Source organism: Camellia sinensis, chromosome 1 (assembly GCF_055761805.1).
Source record: "Camellia sinensis isolate YWXY chromosome 1, ASM5576180v1, whole genome shotgun sequence".
Classification (NCBI taxonomy): domain Eukaryota; kingdom Viridiplantae; phylum Streptophyta; class Magnoliopsida; order Ericales; family Theaceae; genus Camellia; species Camellia sinensis.
This window is the reverse complement of record NC_138961.1, coordinates 30314581-30338742: the sequence shown is the minus strand read 5'-3', so window position 1 is coordinate 30338742 and position 24162 is coordinate 30314581. Positions and strand designations below refer to the sequence as shown.

The 24162-nt window shown below is 47.9% G+C and overlaps 1 protein-coding gene across 1 annotated transcript; it reads left to right on the top strand.

The window, feature by feature from the left end:
• Positions 1–631: 631 nt before the first annotated feature.
• On the top strand, positions 632–23830 carry LOC145789643 (uncharacterized). Its single transcript, XM_082866776.1, has 4 exons — positions 632–1100; positions 1183–1281; positions 1490–1811; positions 23655–23830. Exons 1-4 carry the CDS (start codon positions 696–698, stop codon positions 23828–23830), a joined length of 1002 nt encoding a protein of 333 aa, XP_082722902.1. The 5' UTR covers positions 632–695.
• The last annotated feature ends 332 nt before the right edge of the window (positions 23831–24162 follow it).

Genomic DNA, 24162 nt, shown 5'->3' with positions numbered 1-24162 from the left:
ACCTATCACAGGTCCATCGATATGACTGGGGTGGCGCCAGCCTGGCTACCCTTTACTTTTATATGAGCGCGACCTCCCGCGGGCGGGGAGATTTACTTGGCGGCTACTGGAGAGCCTGGGAGGTACTTTTTCTGTCCCCTTGATTTACATTTCTGCTCTTCATTACTTGTACATTGCACACACAGCGCACTTTTACAGTCTGTATTTTGCTCTCAGCATTTCGTACTTACATTCTGCACTGTTTTTCTCAGCTATGGGTCTATGTATACTTCCCAGCATTAGCCCCAGAGTTGGAGGTGGAAGGACTCCCCATGACCCTATACTCACTAGTGTTCATGGGCCCGCACCGGCCAAGACCTCGAGAGACCCTCATTTACCTGCGACAGTACTTTGACACTGTGCGGCATTCGGAGGTACTTCAGAATTTTCAGTTCCTTTCATTTTCATCTTTGATTTGCTCTGTATATTCCCGATTTCTGATTGGTTTATGCATTTATCATCTGCAGATCTCATGGCAGCCTTGGGCGCCCCTGGGTGATGGTCTCCGACTTCAGTATACCGGAGGGTCGGGCATCTCCCAGTATAGGGTCCTGCTCGAAGGGCCGGTTGGCAGGGCATGGTTCTCGGGGGAACGCTTTCTGCGCCAGGTATGGGGGTATCTTTCTCAGGATCCTCCCGCAGTACCCCCAGTCAGTATGCGGACTGCTGACAGGCTCTCTTACTCGGAGGTAGTCGGCGCTATGCTGGGTAGCGATGCTTTACTATATCTTGAGGAGGGGGACTACGCCACTTACCGTCACATATATTTGATGCCTCCATTGACGGGAGCTCGCACCCCGATGACGAGGCCTGCCGGTATGTCATCCTCGGGCCAGGCCCGGGCTCGGGCTGCAGACGCCCCTTCTACTAGTAGGGCTGGTACATCTAGAGGTGGGGGTAGACCGATTCCTCCGATTCCGTCTACTTATCCTCATCCTGGATGGCCAGATATGCCGACTGAGTTGATGGCGTGGCAGTATGGGGCTATCTCTCCGACCCCGATCCCGCTAGAGCCTCCGATGCCCAGTGATCGATACGCCATTGATCCTGACTCACCGCTGGTATGCTCCACTGTTTTTCATTCATCATTCAGATGTTTAGACATTCTTTTGTTCATTGATGATTATGAGCTCATATTTGCAGCCACCGCGAGGGTACATGGAGGAGGTGGTTGGACTGGTGGCCACACTCGAGGGCATGGTCCTGCGTAGGGAGGCACAGTTGTCTGTCGCGGGCATTCAGGTACCTTTCAGTTTTCTGGCATTTATCATACTTCTGATGACATGCTGATTTCTACTGCATCGATAGACTACTTGTGTAGAGCACATCTGACACACACCCCACTTGGACACTGTATTTACATGCACCTACTTCACGTAGCTTTTGCTTGTATCTGCATCTGATGTATATATTTGGACTGATGTATTTGAATTGAACTCTTTGTTTTCAGATGCCTTCATGGTCCGGTCAGCCGCAGGCCAGGCCACCTGGGCCTCCTTGGGGAGCTGGGTCATCTGGACCTTTTCAGGGAGTTGGGTCACCCGGGCCTTTTCAGGGGGCGGGGCCATCCGGGCCTTCCCGAGGAGCCGGGCCATCTAGGCCTCTTCGAGGAGCTCGAGGAGGGCCTGTCCGCAGACGCAGGGCTCACATTGTAGAGGTGGAGCCTGATGAGGAGGAGGAGGATGCTGAGGAGGAGGAGGAGAAGGCTACCGACCGTCAGTCAGAGACATCTGCTGAGGAGGGGGGCTCCGGTCTTGGTTCGAGGAACAAAGGCGAGGCTGAGGGGGATCCTGAGGATGACAGCTCTGACTCAGATGATGATGATGGTGCAGAGGTTGTCCCGCAGAAGAGGATGAGAAGTGCTTCTCGTTCCCGCTCCCGAGGACATTGATGCTGTTGTTTCCTGCTTTATTTTTCTTTTACTAGTAGTTTGTAGCACTTTGCACATTGTTAGGCAGTTTTATTTTTTGTAAAACTTGTACCTTTGTTTGTTGTAAAGCATGATGGAATGAAACAGCTTTTGAAAAGGTGTTCGTATTTTAAACTTTAGCATCGTATCGCATCATTTTATTTCGCACAAGAAAAGAATGAATTTGAATGGGAGTGCGCATTGTGTAATCACCAAGTCAGGTAGTGAACCGACGCAACAAACTAAGCAACTCAACCTACTAAGATATAACAGAACCTTAGGAAGTTTACAACTCGATAAGCAAAATGCAACAACGTTGACAACGCAAATAAACAAGACTTTAAACAAAGATTGCTTAAACAGAGCGCAATGACTCGAAAACACGAAACACGTCCGCTCGACAAACAACTCGATAAGCAAAACAACAACTTGATAAACAAAACTCAGCAACAACAGAGCGTACTTCTGACGATCTGGGCACCGGAACGCATCCGAGATAAAGGGAAATGAAGGTCTTTGACTCTCCCGTTGCATGGAAATGCTTGAAACTTTCCCTCGAAGGGTAAAACAGGGCCAAAGGGATACACTGCAGCATTGCCGGCCATCTTTGGGAGCCGGCCGGCCAAATTTGTGGAGAGAGACAGCTGGCCGGCCATTTTTTGAAAAAGAGACTGGCTGGCCAGCCAGAAAAGGTGGCCGGCCGGCCACTTATTCCTGCAGCCACCTGGTTTTTGACACGTGTCCCCGTGAATAGTGTTTTTTCCCTCTATAAAAGCCTCAACTTCGAGAACATTCATTTCATCTTATTTTTACACAAAGATGGAGGCGTTTCTCGCGGAAAATCTCACATCTTGGATCTCTTCTCTAGATGGCTCGGAAAAGCTGAACTTCCGGGGTTTCGGCTTGAATGCACTATTCACGCTGAGCCGTACTCCGCTACAGCTCCCTTTTCTCCATGCCGCGGCAAGGTTCTGGAACCCAGTGACGCACGTTTTTAGCTTTGGCGGCCAAGAGATGTGTCCTACTTTCGAAGATTTTCAGGTTTTGATGGAGTCTGAATGCTCTGAAGTGATCTTGCCCCAGCTCCGTTTTGGCCATGCTTAGGCTTTAGGGCGGATGTGTGGGCTCACGGCGCATGATGCTCGATCTCTGATCTGCAGTGGGGAACTGGACATCCTCGGCTTGATCCATCGTTTTTCCGACACTGGTGACCGCAGCAACCATTATTGGCAGGGTTTCAGGCAACACGCCCTCTGCTTATGTTTGTTGTCTCACTTTCTGCTTTCCTCGGGCTTCGGCGGGGCTAGCATTTGCCTGATTGAAGTCGCCCAAGGCTTGAGAGAAGGAAAGAGCTGTATTGTCATGACCTTGGCCGAGACACTGATGGGCTTAGATTCTGTCTATCGCCGGGAGGCGACTAGGTTTGCTGGGAGTCCACTGCTGCTGCAGGTAATATTTCCCACCCGACCTCACATATATATTTGCTCACATCACTCGACCCTCAAGCTCGTTTTTCTCACAAAACCCTTGTCTTACTTTTCTCTCATCGTACATCTCTCTGTTCTTTATTCTCTCATTTTCCATCCCTCCCCTAGGTATGGTTAATGGACAAGTTGCAGGTTGTGGACTCTTGCCCGGCCTATTCAGCTCGAGGCTACTTCTTTCGGCAGCGCCTAGTCAATGCTCTTGACGAAAGGTGGTGGTTCGATTAGATGTGCAATTTGTCTGCAGACGGCATTGCTTGGCGTTGTCCTTGGCTCAACCTCCCGGCAATGAGCTATAGTATGTCTCGGCTGATTGGGATCCAATTGATTGGTCTAACCCACTGCGTATTTTATTTTCCGTTCCGGTTCCTGCATCAGTTTGGTCATGATCAGACCTGCCCACCGAAGGGGATTGAGTACCCAGCCGCTTTCCCGGTCCGGGGTGCACAGCTTGCCCGATATGCCACAGCATGGAGGACTAGAGAGCTCCTGGCCCCTGCTTCCACTTTCAGTTGCACTTTGTCCGATGAGTGCTTGGATTGGCTCAATGAGGAGGCACAGGTTGGGCCTAGCTTGGCATCAGATGCTTCGTCCAGCTCTGGGAGGGGACGCAGAGATACTTGATTCAACTATGCCCCAAATTTATTGCTTATTTAGCATTTTCAAGTTTTCTTTATGAATGTACTAAAAAGCAACCTCGATTATAATGCAAGAGCAGGAGAACTCAGTTTTGAAATCAATGAAATTGAAAGTTGTGGTACTGAAAGTTTTCCGCTTTTGGTCCAAAAATGGTCTTAGTCGTAAAAAGATTAATTTGAACAAAGTCGACTGTTATTAAAACTTTTCAAAACTATTTTCGATGTGGATCAGAACTGGACACGCCGAAGATCTGTCACTGAGATGCACAACCCCAGATCCCTGCGACTGGAAAGTTGCCCCTAGTCTGAAGAACAATGCGGCATTTCATAGCAACGGAAAGTTGCCCCTAGTCTGAGTAACTTTGCACTGTCGCGGCAACGGAAAGTTGCCCCTAGTCTGAACAGCACTGTACCGGAGATCACGATAAATGCTGATGGATAAAGATGACTGAAACGATCAAAATGGACAGAGTTGATCGGGGAAAAGTTCATGGCTAAACTTCAAGGTGAAGTTGCCTACGTATCCCAAAGATGGGAATCAAGCCTTACGTAGTTCAGGCCAAGGTTCACTCGAGTATTTTCACTCTCCTTTTGCGCTCTAACTTTTGCCAAGGCCGCCCTTTGCGGGTTTTCAACCTTGCGAGCTCAGTTTTTATATTTTCTAATTTTTTGTGCTCTGACTTTTGCCTAGGTCGCCCTTTCGGGTTTTCGGCCTAGCGAGCCTCTCAAGGATAGTATTTCTTCAACTTGTCCATATTGATCGGTTGTGAGAACTCCAAGCCATCTAGATCCATCAGAACCACAGCTCCACCTGACCAGATAGCTTTGATGATGTAAGGACCAGTCCAATTGGGTTTGAACTTGCCCCTTGGGTCGTGGATGGGAGCTCGGTTGTCTTTGAGCACCAAATCTCCTTCTTTCAGATTCCTGGACTTAACCTTCTTGTTGAAAGCCCGGGCAATTCTGCGTTGATAACCTTGGATGTGGTACAGTGCTTTCAGTCTTCTCTCATCAAAGAGCATGAGTTCTTCGAATCTGCTTTGCTGCCAATCTGCTTCGGCTATCTGGCATTCAGCCAACACTCGTAACGACGGAACCTCAATCTCAATGGGTAGAACAGCCTCCATTCCAAAGACCAATGAATATGGAGTTGCTCCAGTAGAAGTTCTGATTGAAGTCCTGTAGCCCCACAGAGCAAATGGCAGCTTGTCTGGTCAATCCCGATAGGTTCCCACCATCTTCTGTAGTATATGCTTGATATTCTTGTTGGCGGCCTCAACCGCTCCGTTGGTCTGCGGCCGGTATGTAGATGACTTATGGAAAGCCACATTGTATTTCTCCAACAAGTCTATCACTTCTTTCTTGAAGTGGGAACCATTATCTGAAATTATCTCGTTTGGCACCCCGTAGCGACAGATGATGTTGTTTCTGATGAACTTTGCGACATGCGACGCCTTCAACACCGCGTATGATTGGGCCTCGACCCACTTTGTGAAATAATCTATCGCTACTAGGATAAACTCATGCCCGTTTGACCCTTTCGGGGTAACAGCTCCGATCACATCAATTCCCCAGACCGAAAAAGGCCATGGTGAAGTCATGTTGTACAGCTTTGACGGCGGGATGTTCATGCGGTTTGCATGAATTTGACACTGGTGGCATCGCCGAACAAAACTTATACAATCCTCCTCCATGGTTGACCAGTAGTAGCCCTATCTGAGGATTTTTCTGGCCAGCATTACTCCATTCATGTGTGCGCCGCACTCCCCCCCATGGATGGCTTCCATCAGGCGTTTCGACTCTTCAGCTTCTACACAGAGCTTATGCATTCCCAGATGACCCCTTTTGTACAGCTTACCCCCGCAGATAATGAACTGAGCAGCCATTCTTCTGATGGCCCTCTTATCCTTGGCATTTGCCCTTGGTGGATATGTCTCCTTTTCCAAGAAATTCCAGATGTCGTAATACCAGGGGTTGCCGTCTTGAACCTCATCTATGGCGGAAATCGACTCGTATGCTGGCGTAAACTTTTGATCAATAATGACTGGACGCATCCGGACTCCGGACGGGATGTCTATCATAGAAGATAGAGTTGCCAGTAAATCTGCAAACCTGTTGTTCTCTCTTACGAGGTGGGTGAAATTTAGCTTCTCGAACCGAGGAATTAACAAATCCAAGGTTTGGTGGTAAATTATCATCCTTTCCTCCTTGACTTTCCAATCTCCTTTTGCTTGAGACACAACAAGGTTCGAGTCCCCAATGACGTCCAACCGTCTTAGCCCCAGTTCTAGGGCTGCTTCCAGGCCAGCAATACATGCCTCATACTCTGCCTCATTGTTCGAGACTTTGAACCGGAGCTTGAATGCTAAAGGGATACGGGAATCGTCAGGCGCTATCAGCAACACCCCTATCCCATACCCATACTGGTTTGACGCTCCGTCAAAGTACATCGTCCAAGTTTCATCTTCGACGTGTAGAATGGCTTCATCTGGGAATAGATACTCAACCGCTTCATCCCCCTCAACCGGGTGGTCGGCAAGGAACTCCGCTACCGCTCTCCCTTTTACTGACTTGCGCGTTACATACTTCAAATCAAATTCGGAGAGCAACAGCAGCCAACGGGCTAGCCTACCCATAAGTGCTGGTTTCTCGAAGAGATATTTGATGGGATCCAAACGCGAAACCAACATTACTGAGTGAGCTAACAGGTAGTGCCGCAGCTTCCTGGTTGCCCATACCAAGGCCAAACAAGCCTTCTCCAGAGGTGTATAGCGGGTCTCGTAATCCAGCATCTTTTTGCTCAGATAGTAGATGGCTCTTTCCACTTTGTCTTCTGACTCCTGCGCGAGCATGCAGCCCATGGTAGTCTCAGTTACCGAAAGGTACAATATCAACGGTCTCCCCGGCTCTGGTGGTGACAACACGGGCGAGTTCTGTAGATACTCTTTGATCTGCTCAAAAGCTGCTTGACATCGGCCATCCCATTGGAATTTCTTTCCTTTCTTCAGGAGACCAAAAAGTGGTTCACAAGTCAAGGTTAATTTAGAAATAAACCGTCTTATGAATTGCACTTTACCCAGAAAGCCTCGCACCTCCTTTTCAGTCCTTGGTGGTGGCATTTCTAAGATGGCCTTGATTTTGGAAGGGTCAACCTCGATGCCCCTTTGTGTAATCAGAAACCCTAGCATCTTCCCTGCTGTAACACCAAACGTGCATTTCTGGGGATTCAGTCGCAGCCGAAACTCTTTGATCCTTTGAAAGAATTTTTGTAAGGTGGTGTAGTGGCCCTCTCTTTCTTTGGACTTGACAATCATGTCGTCCACATACACCTCGACCTCTTTATGGATCATATCATGCAATATTGTAGTTGCTGCCCGTTGATACGTAGCTCCAGCATTTTTCAACCCGAATGGCATCACTCTATAACAATATGTCCCCCACGGGGTAGTGAACGCAGTCTTCTCCCGGTCTTCGGGTGCCATTACTATCTCATTATAGCCTGAGAAACCATCCATAAACGAAAGCAAAGCGTGTCCTGCCGTGAAATCCACCAATTCATCAATGTGTGGCAAAGGAAAGTCGTCCTTCGGACTGGCCCTGTTCAAATCTCTGAAGTCTATGCAGACCCGAATTCTGCCATCCTTCTTTGGCACCGGAACAATGTTGGCCAACCAAGTTGGGTATTCAGATACCAGCAGGAACCCTGCGTCAATTTGCTTGGTGACCTCCTCCTTAATTTTGAGAGCCCAGTCCGGGCGAATCCTTCTGAGTTTCTGTTTGACAGGGCGGGCCTCGGGATCAAGAGGGATCCGATGCTGTACAATCTCAGGATCGATTCCAGGCATGTCTTCGTAGAACCACGCGAAAACATCTTTGAAATCTTTTAATAAAGCGACTAAGCGCTCGCGCTCCTCCGAAGACAACGTGGACCCGATTTGGACCAGTCGCGGGTCCTTCTCAGTACCAATATTCACAGTAGTGATTTCATCCATTAAAGGTTTAACAAATCTTTCCTGCTCTTGATCAATTAATCGTTACAAAACTGGGGGAATTTCTCCCTCGTTGTTTTCATCAAAATTTTGAAAATCCTGATTTAAGCAATAAATCAAAGGCACAAAAAAATACTCAGAAACCACATCCACATCATTCTCATTAAATATTTCCAAGCCGTCAGATCCCTCTGTTACAACAGACTCAAAAGAAAATGAAAATGACGACCTAGACAGGACTGTGGCATCCGGGTTATCACCCCCAGGAATACCGGACTCAGACTCAGTCGAGCTGGAATCTGATTCCGACGCACAAGATTCGGTAGAATCAGATTCCGGCTCACTACCTGACCCGGAGCTGCTAGATAAAAAGCCTTCTTCATATTGCCAGATGAGAGAAGGTGCGATAGATGCATCCAAGATCGGCGCTGGAAAGCCCGCAGCTATTTCATCTCCAATCATAGAAACCGAAGAGTTATCCCCCAAGCACTCTTGGTCGATCGGAGGATCTGATAGTAGACTCGCCAGTGCTACCCCCATTTCAAGCTCTGTGCTCTCAGGATCCACTGTTCTACACTGCTCAACCTCAGTTGGTGGGTCTGTCTGCGCTTCGGCAACGTCATCCCCAGATAATTGTATGTCGAAGAAGATTTCAAAACCAGGTACGCGCTTCCCCTCCGCGTTTAGCCATGGCTCCGGGAAGCCGCAGAATGGAAAATCTTCCCCCTCCCAGACGAAGCGTCCGTTTAGGGTACCCCAGATGGGCCTATGCATTAACTCAAATGGTTTCCCGGCCTTCTTTGCTCTGGCCCTTCCGGCCATTTCTTTCCCTTTCCTCACCCAGTCCTCTTTGGTGGGCAGATAACCCAGTCCAAAGGCGTGAGGGTTGTGTGGCACTTCGGCCAACACTGAGACGCCCTTCCGGCCGCTTCTCCCTAATCCCATCCCGGGAGTATGTTTTAGCTTGTTCATGAGGTAAATAGATTGAGCACTAACGTACATACCCTCATTCACAGCCATGACATTCTGTACAATTCGGGCCTCCGCCAAAGTGAACCCCGACAAAAACACATCCTCCGTGCCGTGCTCGATCTCCAAGACAGGTATGGACACTTCCGGCGGCGGGTGGATTGATGAATTCCCAAAAACGATCGCTACCCCTTTCCCGTGGGGGTACTTTAGCATCTGATATAGAGTGGAAGAGACTGCTTTGACCTGGTGCAACCACGGTCGCCCCAAAAGTAGGTTAAAGGTTACGGGAACGTCCAAGATATGAAATTCGATGCTGTGTTGTCCTGGACCAACCTTGGTTTGAATTTTAACAGTCCCCATCACTTCTCTGCTGGTATTGTCGTATGCTCTAATCACTTGGGTAGTTGGGACGAAGTCCACGGGCTTCAACCCGATTGCATATGCCGTTCTGGTCGGGCAGACATTAATTGCAGACCCGGTATCAACAAGTACCACCAGTATCCACTTATCTCTACATTCCACAGAAATATAGAGAGGTTTGTTATGATTTGTGCCCTCAGGCGGTAGTTCCTTGTCCGAAAAGGTTAATGCCGGGGAACCTCCTCCCGGAAAAACCAGCCCAACCAGCTGTTCAGGCGTGGTGTCTATGGAGAGTTTGGACTTGTCCATAGCAGATAGGACGGCTTCTCTATGTACTCGTGATGCCATTAGCAATCCCCAGATGGAGATGTCTGCTTGTATCTTTTTTAACTGTTTCAGCACAGCTTCGTCTTCAATCTGTTTCTCCTTCTGTTTCTCCGCTTCTCTATCCTTCCCGGATGCCTCGGGTTGGTCCAGGTGTGGGGGTTTGAAGTACCGCCCACTTCTTGTCATATGGTCAACCTCATCGAGGTACCAAGTGTCATCCGGTTGATTATTCCCCCAGTCTTCATCCGTGTGGGCAAGACATAAGTCATCGTCTTCCCACCACATTCCATCGGCAGCCAACAGACACCTGTCTGGCTCCGGTTTAGTTGCACTCGTAGTAATCCCTGTCCACATGCTCGCAGCATTCTCTATCTTCGTGCACACAGCACTTTCAGTCCCCTCAGGGCCTTTAGCTTTCCTAATTCTCTCAGCCTCCTCAAACTTTTCTCTTTCCAGCTGCATTAGTACAGCTGTTTGTTCAACAATTCCCGTATCCATAATGCCCATGTCCCGAGCGGAATTCTTAGCACCGGCGCTCTCCAGCGATACAACTTGACTTTCGACCGTTCCGGCCACAACTGATACTTCCGCCCCTGCCGGGCTCTGTTCTGGTTGGGCTTCTCCCACTGCATCTGGTTGATCCTCGAGCCATCCAGTGGCCTCCGCTGATCCCTCATAATCATACCAGTTGATTGACGCATCCCCCAGTTCCTGGTCATCGAAAAATTGCAGGTTGGCAAAGTCCTCCTCTACGGCTTTCAGATCATCTGCCCATAGCCCAAATCCATCGCCCCGGATCATACATAGCTCTCCTGTCTCTGGCAATTCTATACCTAGCCCAATTCGGCTCGTTGATAGGATGTACTTGCTTGGATCATAGGCTCCCCCAGCAAAACTCTGTCTAGTCCCAGATTCAACAATCTCATTCTCTCCCAAAATCTGCCCTGCCCTATCTTCGACGGTCACCACCGTCGGTTCTGGTTGGGTTTTGGAGATGTCCACCATGCACAAGAAATCAGTGCAATCGAGGAGGAGCACCTCCGGCTTGGGTAGGTGGGTGGGCGTAATATAGATACTAGGATCGTAAGATGCGACCCCAGTCTGGATAAAATTAATTCTGTTGGGAGGGGGAGGTTGGTTATGTGGTGGGAGAGGGTTGGTTGTGACATTGGGTTTATCAGGAGGCGCGATCACCTGTTTGTCAATAAGATCCTGGATCTCATGACGCAATCTGTAACAACGGTCGGTGTCATGACCGTGTTGTTGGTGGTACGCACAGTATTTTGCTGGGCCATAAGAGGGGGGGGAGTGGATTTGGTAATGGCTTTGGCTCCAGGGGTTTCAAATGATTTTTTCTGATCAATATTCCCAGAACTTTGGTCAGGGGCATATATAGTGGGGTAAAGGTTCTTTGGCCTCGCGGTTGGAATCTGTTGGTTTGTGTGTTGCTTCCGGACGCGCCGGAGAAGGGTGTGGCAGCCATGGGCCTTGAAGGGGGAGGGGGAGTGGTGGTGACCATACTAACTTCCGAGGCTCTTGTATTTGCAGCGCCACTCGGGCCCGCATTGTTGTTACGGTTGAACGTCCTCCTCAGTTGTTCTTTGTCGTGGTCAAACAGACCCTGTTTCATTGCATCTTCGATTTGCAACCCCATCTCATGTAAATCTGCGAAAGTAGGGAAGGGGACTACAATCATTCTCTGCATCAACTTTGGATGGAGATTGCGCACAATCATCCGGATTTGATCTTTATCGGTGGGCCTTAAAGTCATCATTGACGCCTTTGCCCTCCATCGGATCACAAAGTCCGAGAAAGTTTCCTTGGGCTCTTGCCTTGTCGTTTCGAGATCACGAGTAGTGATCTCGATCTGAGTGTTGTATGAATATTGTGCGACAAAGGCCTCAGCCATTTCATCCCAATTCCTTTTCACTTCATCTTGTAACTTTGCGTACCAATGGGCCGCCACACCCGACAGGGTTCGGCCGAATAGTGAAAGCTTCTGTGGTCGTGTTAGGCCCATTGGCCGCAAGATGTCTGCAAACAGTCGGAGATGGACCATGGGGTCGCCGGACCCGTCAAAGCGGTCGATTTGTGACATTTTGAACCTATCGGGGAGTGTTACGGCCTCCTCAGTATATCCGTCTTCGATATCCGGCATAGCCTTGACCCCTTGGGATTTCTTGAAGAGCTTCTCCAGTTTGCTCAATTTCAGAGCTGTATGATCAACCTCGACCTCGAAGGGAGAGTCCGGGTGATTGGGTGTATGGACCTTGGACAATTGTGGCGGAAGCGGGGACGGAGCTGGCCCCGTTGGAAGATTTGTGTCCTCTTGCAGATTCTGGATAGTCGGCACAGTATTCTGGGTGTTTGGAGGAGCGTTCTGAACAACAGGTGTCTGCTCAGGTAATGGAGCCCTCGCCAGAGGAGGAATTTGTTGTGAAGCAGATGCTGTATTCTGTTGTTGCAGTCTGGTAATCAGCTCAGCCTGCTGGGTCATAATTTCGGCCTGCTGCTTAGCGAGTTCATCTTGGCGAACGGCATCTTGCTGCATGGCCCGCATGGTTTCCTGCATTTGGCGCATCATTTCCTCAACTCCTGTTGGTGCCGTCATACTGTTTTGATCTATCTGAACTACTGGCAGATCTGTCTCAATGGGGATCTCAATCCGACTGTCCACTGATGGGGGAAACCACTGTTCTGGTGATCTTTGTTCAGATACACTGCGCTTTTTCTACTTCCTTCTGGTAACAGGGGGTAGAGAATGAAACACTGGCTGTCCGTCGATTAGATCCTCAGATCGATGGAGTCGACGACCTCGTGTCCAAAGTGCTTGGGGAATGCCTGCTGGGTTGGAAGCAATTGTGCTAGAACTGACCTAGCAAAAGATAAATAAAGCGAAAAGGAAATAAATAAACAGATAAACGGACAGCATAACAGCTTAAAATAAAATGCATGACACACAGCCGGGCATAATCAACACACAGTCAATAAGCTGAATACACACTGTCCTCAAACACTGATTATTATCCCTGTATCACTGTCTCCTAAAACAGAATCTGATATCCGCAGATAGCTGATTCTCAAATACTGGCTGATGCCCGCAGGCCTGATACCCATAATACTGAACTGATGCCCGCAGGTCTGATACTGACAATATTGAACTGATGCCCGCAGGCCTGATACCCAAACTCATATACTGAACTGATGCCCGCAGGCCTGATGCCCAAACTCATATACTGATACATGCATTCCTGTAGAGACGCACTCTAAAGCACATAACAGATAAGTGAGAGCCAAAACACCCCTATGTTGGGGTAGGGTTTCCCTGTCCTATTTTGTCAGGAACTAGGGTTTCACTACGCACAGAGCGGTTTCAAACAACCTATAAACGGGTAAGCAACCTGTCCTAATTTGGAATGGTCACTATAGATCCGAATATGCACTAGGTCGAATGGTCAAAGAGGGTGCCCCGGTAAAACCGGGGTTTGTGTTCCCATACTGGCAGAGCCCACAACCGGTCAGCCTTATGGTCATGCCTTGACAAGACAAGCCTCCAGCAAACCGTTCAGGAATAGCAGATGGCAAACACGGTGTCCTAGGCGCACCAATGCAAATGCAATGCAAAGAATCACACAAGTGTAATCAAAAACAGATATCACGAGTTCGAGTCAAGTTCTCTAAATCCCCAGCGGAGTCGCCAGAAACTGTAACAAGCCCGCGGGGGACCTCGCTACAGCTCGGACTCGACTTTGTCAGTCACGGTTCTAAATCTGAACCAAAGAGTCCAAATCCGGCAAATAGTTTTTGAGAAAACAGATTTTTGAAAGAAGTGCCAAACATGGACTGCTTTGCCAGATACAGAGTCGCCACCTAAATATTTTATTTTGGGAAATTTAGGAAACCCTGACTCGGTGCCAAAAGGCCACGTGTCCGTCATCACCAAAGTTGCCTCGGCTCGGGAACTTGGGTACGATTGGGGAAGGTCACTTCGTGAGCACCCCCGCTCGCCCGGTCATAGACCGGCCTCTACTAACCATGATATCAATTTTTGAAAACTTTGTGTACCCTTAATCCAGTTATTAGCCTAGGTTACTATGTGATGCGCAAAGCATACAAGTATAGACTGGATCGCCTGAATTGGAACAAAACATTTCATGTTCGTTTTTTGAAAATGGTTTGCTACCCGCAGGTAGGCTTGAAACATTTTGATGATTTACTCCAATTCAGATAACCCAGCCTCCACCCACAGGCATTCAGACAGTTATATCATATAAGCACATAGCCTCATGGTAAGCATGCTATTCATGGCAGTCACTCACACGCATGCAAGGATACTAAAGCATAAAACTTACCGAGTACTCCAAGCCAAAATGGAAACTTCATTAGAAATCATGCATGATCCTAAGTATGCAGAAATGCCTAATGCAACACATGCAAAAATGCAACTATAGCAGGCTCGGCTATTCTAAGATGGCATATGAAATGCCACAACTAACATATATTCAATTTAGAATTGAAAATACAATGTAGTTAGTATGATGCGCCGAGCCCGATGCATGTAAAAACAGATGAATGAATGCAAACATGCTGTCATACTGTATGCTAATTTAAACATGCCCTAATCTAACCATCATAAGCAGGTAAATAAAAGGGAGAAAGACGTGGGGTTGGAAGACATACATCACACACACGCACACTTATTACAACATTGCCCTCGCTCGGAGGGTCCGAATAAATAATACAGTCCCGAATAATAACGAATTATAGCTAATTATTACAGTCCAAATAATATACAAATTCCTAATTAATTAACAACTAAGAAAGCTGTAAAACAAACTGGCGTGCAAGCCAGGGACTGCCTCGCTTCTGATGGATGATGCATGTCCGGGTTGCCTTGCGCGGAAATCCACCGGGATGCCCCAATTAGCCTCTGTTTAGCAGTTAACCTTGGAAAGCGTGCTGAGCTCCGAAAAGTTGCTGATTCCTGATTTTGCTGCAACAGAGAGCAGGAAAGGGGCATAGCAGTGTATTTTCACAAATATATGCATGCCTCGATCCTCGTGCCACCAATCACGCATACCGAAGCATGATGGCCGAGGAGTCGAATTGCACAATTTAATGTAGGATGAATGCACATGAAAACACAACAAAACCTAACTCCATCATGGATGATCCGGAGTGTCGGTGACTGGGAAATTGAGACACATTCCGTCACTCGGAGTACGAAATGCACCTCGTTTCCCGTGCCCGGACTAACTCCTATCCCGAACACGATGCAATATGCATGACATGCAACTAAGATGCAATCCTAACATATACCATGCTATAAAAAAGAGGTGCCTCGAAATGCGTGCACACGGGCACGCAAACCGAGGAAATGACAGAATGCAATGTAATATGGCTAAAATGGCATATAGAATGCAACATGGACTTATACTAACATGAGAGAGCCTCAGCCACAATCACATAAGAGGCCGATGGATGAAAAAGAAGTGCCTCGAAATGCATGCACACGGGCACGCAAACCGAGGCAATGGCATATGCAATGCAATGGCATGGAAACATGATATGGGCTTATACCAACATGAGAGAGCCTCAGCCACACTCACATAAGAGGCCGATAGGTAAAAATGAAGTGCCTCGAAATGCGTGCACACAGGCACGCAAATCGAGGCAATGGCATACGCAATTCAAATGAGATGCCTCAAAATGCGTGCACACGGGCACGCAAATCGAGAAAATGACAGAATGCAATCTAAGATACAACCTAGTATGCACTATGCTGTGAAAATGAGATACCTCGAAATGCGTGCACACGGGCACGCAAACCGAGACGATGGTATACGCAATGTAAATGACATGGAAATATGAGATGGGCTTACACCAACATGAGTGAGCCTCAGCCACACTCACATAGGATGCCGATGGATGAAAACGAAGTGCCTCGAAATGCGTGCACACGGGCACGCAAACCGAGGCAATGGCAGAATGCGATGCAAATGACATGAAAACATGATATGGGCTTATACCAACATGAGTGAGCCTCAGCCACACTCACATAGGATGCTGATGGATGAAAATGAAGCGCCTCGAAATGCGTGCACACGGGCACGCAAACCGAGGCAATGGCAGAATGCGATGCAAATGACATGAAAACATGATATGGGCTTATACCAACATGAGTGAGCCTCAGCCACACTCACATAGGATGCCGATGGATGAAAATGAAGCGCCTCGAAATGCGTATACACGGGGCACGCAAACCGAGGCAATGGCAGAATGCGATGCAAATGACATAGAAATGGAAAGCAATCATTCTAATAGAATTTCAGCACTAAAATATGGGGGAAAACAGTCCCGAAATAAGGCGAAATGACACTATATGCATGGAATTGTCCCGAAATGCGAATTTAGGCACCCGAAATGGCCTATAGCTATGCCAAACATGCACAATATGGACATGTAATGCAAAGACAGAAGCTAGGAAGTCCCAAAAAAGGCACTTTCACAGTTATAAACATGGCCAAACAGCAAGCATAGGTAGGGAAAAAATGGCATGCAAGAATAGGGGCCAAGAGAGGGGTAATGAAGCAAGTGATATAAACAAAATCCAAACTGAAAAATTTCCTTCTACAACATTGAAGAGGGACCAAAAATATGAATATTTACAGTATATGGAAAACCTCAAATCAATATAAAAACATGCTAAAAAAAGGCACAAGATTGAGGCTCAAAAGGTGCTATAACATGAAGTATACAAAATAATCACCAAACAGAAAAAAAATGTTAATGAAACATGAATTATAGGCCAAAATAAGATTATCTCTAGGCCTGTAAAATGGCCAAAAACAAAAGCATGGTAGGCTAACAAAACATGCAAGAATGGGGAATAAAAGAGAGATATAACATGAAGTGGCATATGGAGGTCCCAAACCATGAAAGGACCTAAATGAAACATGAAGAATGGACCAAAATAAGCACTTTTTCAGAACTGTAAAATGGCCAAAAACAAAAGCATGGTAGGCTTCCATTGCATGCAAAAATGGGACCAAAAGGGGAGTATAAAGGTAAGTACAACATGGAAGTCCCAAATGGTGAGGGGCCCTTCAACAATGTTGAAGAAGGGCCCAAAATAAGCACATTCACAGATTACATCATGCACAAAAACAGATTACTCATGGGCCAAAAATAGCATGCAAGATTATGACATATAAGAGGATTAATGAAGCAAGTGCATCATGGAGGGCTCAAACAGGGTTGAGCCCTTAATGAAAAGTGAAAATGAGATCAAAAGAGGGCCACTTTCAGTTAGGGCCGGAGCTTGAAACAAAAAGCATATAGGGCTTACAAATGGATCAAGAAAAAGGGTCAAAAGAGGAGAAATGTTACTCACCCTTGAAGACTAAATCTTTTGTTGCTTCTTGGACCAATTTGCAACTCCTTTAGCCTTTGAGAAGCCCTCCTGGTTGCTGGAAATGATGGTAGAGCTTGGTGGTGATGAAGAACACAAGGTGTAGGACTTAAGGTTTTTTAGGAAAAAGAGAAAGATGGAGGGAGATATGGATCTTGAGGCTTGAAGAACAATTTTTCCAACCCCTATATGTGATGCCACCAGCTGGTTATAAGGGCCAAAAAGGGGGTGTAAAGGTGGGGGAAAAGGAGGCCAACTTTCCCCCACAAAATATCCCCCGGATAGTGATATTTTCTGGGGGATAAAGCTCTACAGCTGTAAAGTGAACAGTGCAAGGATCTCGGCCGGCCAGTTACTTTGGTTGCAGGTGGCCGGCCGGCCACACCCCCTAGCCGGCCGGCTAGGGGTCAAAAGGGTCAAGCTGATTTAGTGGCCGGCCACCACTTTTTAGGGTCCTCCCATGTGTGTACATCACAAATATGTGGTTCAAAGTTCAAGAATGTGGGTCCAAGGGGTTCAACATTAGCCCGGAAAGAGGGGTTCAAAAGGGTCAAGCAACATTAGTGGCCGGCCACCATTTTTTAGGGTCCTCCCATGTGTGTACATCACAAATATGTGGTTTGAGTTTGAAGAAAATGGCCCCAAGGTGTTCAACATTAGCCCGGAAGGAGGGGTTCAAAAGGGTCAAATTGAATTAACGGCCGGCCACCACTTTTTAGGGTCCTCCCATGTGTGTACATCACAAATATGTGGTTGAAAGTTCAAGAAGATGGCCCCAAGGTGTTCAATATTAGCCCGGAAGTGCGAAAAACGGGCGCCGGAGGGCGTCGGAGGATGTATAACTGGTTGCTGCAACAATTACTGGCCTCCCACCCTTCAGTGACCTTCTTAGTGATAAAACAGAGGTACCTGCCAAAAATGAACGAAAACCGTTGCAAAATGAATGTTCAGGGGCCAAAACACGCAGTTCGGGGTCTCGAAAATGGGCTGTTAAGCACCGAAAGTGGCATTCGGCCACGAAGTGGGTTTCTCAAACCCCAGTGTCCCTCAAAAGGGAGAAAATATGAAGTATGCCAAAAATCAGAGTAAACGGAGATGGTTAGGCGGTCCCGAACTGAGGCACACGGCCAACGATCCCGAAAAACCGAAAACCGGACTCCGAAATGGGAAAAATGGCCTACGGCCACCAAATGTAGCCCACGGACATTGAGAGATGGTCTACGGGACCTCTCCCTCCCCTCAGGAAAAGAAACAAAGAAAATCAAGCCTGGTTCGCAAACCGAGGCAAAGCATAAAAGAGGGTTCGGAAGTCCGGAGGCAGGGCTCACGGCCGCAACTCTGAAACTTCTGAACGAGCACATTATGCAACATCACCAAGCGCTCAATCAGTGACGTCTGAGTCTTAAGGTCGGTCAAAAATGGGGTGTCTACAGCTAACAGGTAGTGTCGCAGCTTCCTGGTAGCCCATACCAAGGCCAGACAAGCCTTCTCTAACGGAGTGTAGCGGGTCTCGTAATCTAGCATTTTCTTGCTCAGGTAGTAGATAGCTCTTTCCACTTTGTCCTCAGGCTCCTGTGCAAGCATACAGCCCATTGTAGTTTCAGTCACTGAAAGGTACAGAATCAACGATTTCCCCGGCTCAGGTGGTGACAACACAGGTGGGTTCTATAAATATTGCTTGATCTGTTTAAAAGCAATTTGGCATCGGTCGTCCCACTGGAACTTCTTTCCTTTCTTCAGGAGACCAAAGAGTGGTTCACAAGTCAAGGTTAATTTTGCAATAAACCGTCTTATGAATTGCACTTTACCCAGAAAGCCTTGCACCTCCTTTTCAGTCCTTGGTGGTGGAATTTCTAAGATGGCCTTGATTTTGGAAGGATCGACCTCGATACCTCTCTGTGTGATCAAGAACCCCAGCATTTTTCCTGCTGTAACACCGAATGTACACTTCTGAGGATTCAACCGCAACTGATACTCTCTGATCCTTTGGAAGAATTTTTGCAAGGCGGTGTAGTGGCCCTCTCTTTCCTTGGACTTGACAATCATGTCGTCTACATACACCTCAACCTCTTTATGGATCATATCGTGCAAAATTATGGTCGCAGCCCGTTGATACGTAGCTCCAGCATTCTTCAGCCCAAACGGCATCACCCTATAACAATAGGTTCCCCACGGGGTGGTGAAAGCAGTCTTCTCCCGGTCTTCGGGTGCCATCAGAATCTGATTGTAGCCTAAAAAACCATCCATGAATGAGAGCAACGCATGCCCAGCAGTGAAGTCTACTAATTCGTCGATATGCGGCAGAGGAAAGTCGTCCTTCAGACTGGCTTTATTCAAATCCCTAAAGTCCACACATACCTGAATTCTACCGTCCTTCTTCGGCACCGGAACTATATTGGCCAACCAAGTTGGGTATTCAGATACCAGCAAGAACCCTGCGTCAATTTGCGTGGTGACCTCTTCTTTGATCTTGAGAGCCCAGTCCGGGCAGATCCTTCGGAGCTTCTGCTTAACAAGTCGGGCCTCTGGGTCAAGAGGGATCCGATGCTATACAATCTCTGGATCGATTCTAGGCATGTCTTCGTAGGACCACGCGAAAACATCTTTTAAATCTTTTAATAAAGCGACTAAGCGCTCGCACTCCTCCGAAGACAACGTGGATCCAATCTGGACCAGCCGCGGGTCCTTCTCAGCACCAACATTAATTGTGGTGATTTCATCAACCAGCGGTTTTACAAACCTCTCATGCTCTTGATCAAGCAAATATTTCAAAATCGGAGGAATTTTTTCCTCGTCATTTTCATCAAAATTTTGAAAGTCTTGATTAATGTAATAAATCAAAGACACAGAAAAGTACTCGAAGGCCACGGCAGCACAATTCTCATTAATCACTTCCAAATCGCCTGATTCCTCTGTTACAACAGACTCAAAGGAAAAAGAAAAAGACGACCTAGACAGGATTGTAGCATCCGAGTTGTCACCCCAAGAATACCGAACCCAGACTCAGACGAGCTAGAACCTGATTCTGACTCCACAGACTCGGTGGAATCAGCTTCCGGCTCACTACCTGACCCGGTGCTGCTCGATAAAAATCCCTCCTCGTATTGCCAGACGATGAAGGGTGCGATAGATGTATCCAGAATGTTTGAAGATGGGCTCGCAGTTATTTCATTCCCAATCATAGAAACTGAGAAGTTATTCCCCAAACACTCATGTACGATCTGAGGATCTGAGAGTAGACAAGCCAGTGCTACCCACATTGTAATCTCTGTATTCTCGGAATCCTCCTTGAACTGCTCAGCCTCAGCTGGTGGGTCTGTCTACTCTTCGGTAACATCATTCCTGGACAATTACAAGTCAAAGAAAATCTCAAATCCCGGCAATTGCCACTTCTCTGCATTTGGCCATGGCTCCGGGAAGCCGCAGAACGGGAAGTCTTCCCTCTCCCGGACAAAGCGTCCGTTTAGGATACCCTGGATAGGCCGATGCATCAACTCATAATGCTTCCCGGCCTGCTTTGCTCTGGCTCTTCCGGCCATCTCTTTTCCTTTCCTTACCCAATCCTCTTTGGTAGGCAGATAACCTAAGCCAAAGGTATGCGAGTTGTGCGGCACTTCGGCCAATGCTGCAATGCCTTTCCGGCCACTTCTCCCTAATCCCATCCCAGGGATGTGCTGGAGCTTGTTCCTGAGGTACACAGACTATGCACTAACATATAACTCCTCATCAATAGCCAGTATATTCTGTACAACCTAGGCCTCAGCTAGGGTGAATCCTGACAGGAACACATCCTCCGCGCCGTGCTCGATCTCCAGAACCGATGTAGACACCTCTGGCGGCGGATGTATTGATGAATTTCCAAAAACTATGGCCACCCCCCTCCTGTGGGGGTACTTCAGCATCTGGTGCAGGGTGGAAGAGACTGCCTTCGCCTGGTGCAGCCACGGCCGCCCTAGGAGCAGATTGAAGGTTGCGGGAACGTCCAAGACATGAAAGTCAATATCCTGTTATCCTACACCAACCTGAGTCCGAATCTGTACAATCCCCATCACCTCTCTGCTGGTATTATCATATGCCCGTATCACCTGGGCAGTTGGCACAAAATCTACGGGCTTCAACCCGATAGCATATGCCGTCATTCACGGGCACACATTGATAGTGGATCCTGTGTCGACAAGAACCACTGATATCTATTTTTCTCTACACTCGACAGAGATGTAGATAGGCTTGTTATGGTTTTCGCCCTCAGGCAGCAGTTCCTTGTCAGTGAAGGTCAACGTCGGGGAAGCTCCTCTCAGAAAAGCCAACCCTACCAGTTGTTCAGGCGTGGTGTCAATTGAGAGTTTGGCCTTGTCCATTGCAGAAAGGACAGCTTGTCTGTGAACTCTTGAGGCCATAAGCAGTCCCCAGATGGAGATGTTTGCTTGGATTTTCTTGAGTTATTTCAGTACAGCCTCCTCCTCGAGTAACTTTTCTTTATGTCTCTCCGCCTCCTTGTCCTTCCCGGACGCCTTTGGTTGATCCAGGTGTGGGGGTTTGAAATACCGCCCACTCTTGGTCATGTGGTCTACTTCTCCCACATACCAGGTATCATCCGGTTGGTTTTGTCCCCAATCTTCGTCTGTGTGGGCAAGACATAAGTTGTTGTCTTCCCACCACATATCGTCAGCCATCGACAAGCAACTATCCCATTCCGTTACAACTGCTTCTGTGCACACAGCACATTCCGTTCTTGTGCTCATAGCACATTCCGTCCCCATAGGGGCTTTGGCTTTTCTAGTTCTCTCCAGATCTTCGACCTTTTCCTGCTCGAACTGCTTCAGTGCAACCTGCTGCTCAGTATCTTTTGTACTCAAAATGCTCTGATCCCGACCAAAATTCTTAACACCGGTGCTCTCCGGCGGTATTCCCTAATTTTCGGCCCTTCCGACCACTATTGAAGTTCCCGTTCCTACCGGTCCATGTTCTAGCTGAGGCTGCTCAATAACATCTGGCTAGTAGTCAAGCCACCCAGTAGTTTCTGCTGACCCATCCAAATCAAACTAGTTGACAGTCACATCCCCCGAATCCTGTTCGTTGAAGAATTGAAGGTTGGCAATATCCTCTTCCAGCTCTGCCAGGTCATCTAACCTCTGATTAGGTCCATCCTCTCGAACCACACAAATCTCTACTTCCACTGGCAATTTTACTTTCGACCTAGCCTGGCCTGCTGATGTGATGTAACTGCTCGGGTTGTACATGAAGCTCGCAGACCTCTGAATTCACAATCTCATCTGCCCACACATTTGACCTAATTCTATCTTCGATAGTCACCACCACCGGTTCTGGTTGGGTTTGGAAGATGTCCAACATGCACAAGTCAGTGCTATCAGGAATGAACACCTCTAGTTTGGGTAAGTAGGAAGAAGTGATGTATATGCTCAGGTCGTATGGAATAACCGAGGTTTGGATCAGGTTGATGCGTTTGGGAGGTGGAGCTTGGTTATGTGGTGGGAGTGGGTTGGTGGTGACATTCGGCTTCTCTGGAGGCACAATCACCCTGTTGTCAATGAGATCCCGAATCTCATGACACAATCTATAGCACTGGTCGGTGTCATGACCATGTTGTTGGTGAAAGGTATCGTATTTAGCCGGGTTATGGGTTGGTGGGAGGTTATTTGGTAACGGCCGCAGCTCTAGGGGCTTCAAGTGCCCTTTCCTGATCAAAACCCCCAAAGCTTTGGACAAAGACATGTACAGCGGGGAAAAGGCTCTCTGGCCTCGGGGTGGATATTTGGTTGTTTGTGAGCTATTTCCGGACGCACCGGTGAAAGGTGTGGCTGTAAGGGTTTTTGGAGTGGTGGTTGTGGTGACCATGCCCACATCTGAAGTTCTGGCAGTTGCAGCATTGCTTGTGCCTGCATTCGTACTGTGGGAAAATGCCCTCCTAGACTGCTCTCTGTCATGGTCAATCAGACCCTGTTTCATGGCATCCTCGATCTGTACCTCGATCTCATGTAAATTTGTAAAAGTAGGAAGAGGTAGGACGATCATCTTTTGCATGAGTTTAGGTTGGAGGTTGCGCACAACCATCCGTATTTGGTCCTTGTCGACCGACCTTATGGTCATCATAGAGGCTTTGGCTCTCCAACGGGTTATGAAGTCGGAGAAGCTCTCTTTTGGCTCCTGTTTAGTTGTCTCAAGATCACGAGTTGTGATCTCAATCTGTGTATTGTAGAAGTATTGAGCTACAAAGGCATCAGCCATCTCCTCCCAGCTCCTCTTAACAGAATCCTCCAACTTTGCATACCAAATAGCCGCTACACCCGACAAGGTCCAGCCAAACAGGGAAAGCTTCTGCAATCTGGAGAGGCCCATCGGCCTTAGGATGTCCGAGAACAGCCGCAAGTGTACCATAGGATCCCCAGACCCGTCAAAGCGGTCTATGTGCAGCATCTTAAACTAGTCCAGTAGAGTCACGGCCAAGTCAGTATATCCATCCTCTATGTCTGGAATGGAACTGACTCCTTGGACCCGTCTGAACAGCTTCTCAAGCTTACTCATCTTCAGAGCGGTTGGGTCCATCTCAGATTCAAAAGGTGCGTCCATTGAGAAGACCGGTGACTTTGAAATCTGCGGTAGAATTGGCGGCAGAACTGGCCCCGTTGGGATGTCCGTATCTTCCTGGACATTTGCCGTATCCTCGAGTATCGGAACTCTAGATGGGGGTGGAGGTGGGTGCGAAGCAGATATTCCGGCTTGCTACTGTAGCCTGGCAATTAACTCTGCCTGTTGGGCCACTACTTCTGCTTGACGTGCAGCCACTTCTGCCTAGCGGGCAGCATCCCGCTGCATGGCTTGCATACTTTCCTGGAGCTGACGCATCATCTCTTCCATACTTTCCATAAGGTGCTGGTTTATCCGAACAACCGGTATATCTATCCCTGTAGTAGAAACTGAGACCTCAGTCTGACTGTTCACTGGTGAGGTGGATAAGGGCCACTGATCTGATGACCACTGTACTGATACACTGCGCCTTATCGACCTCCGTCTA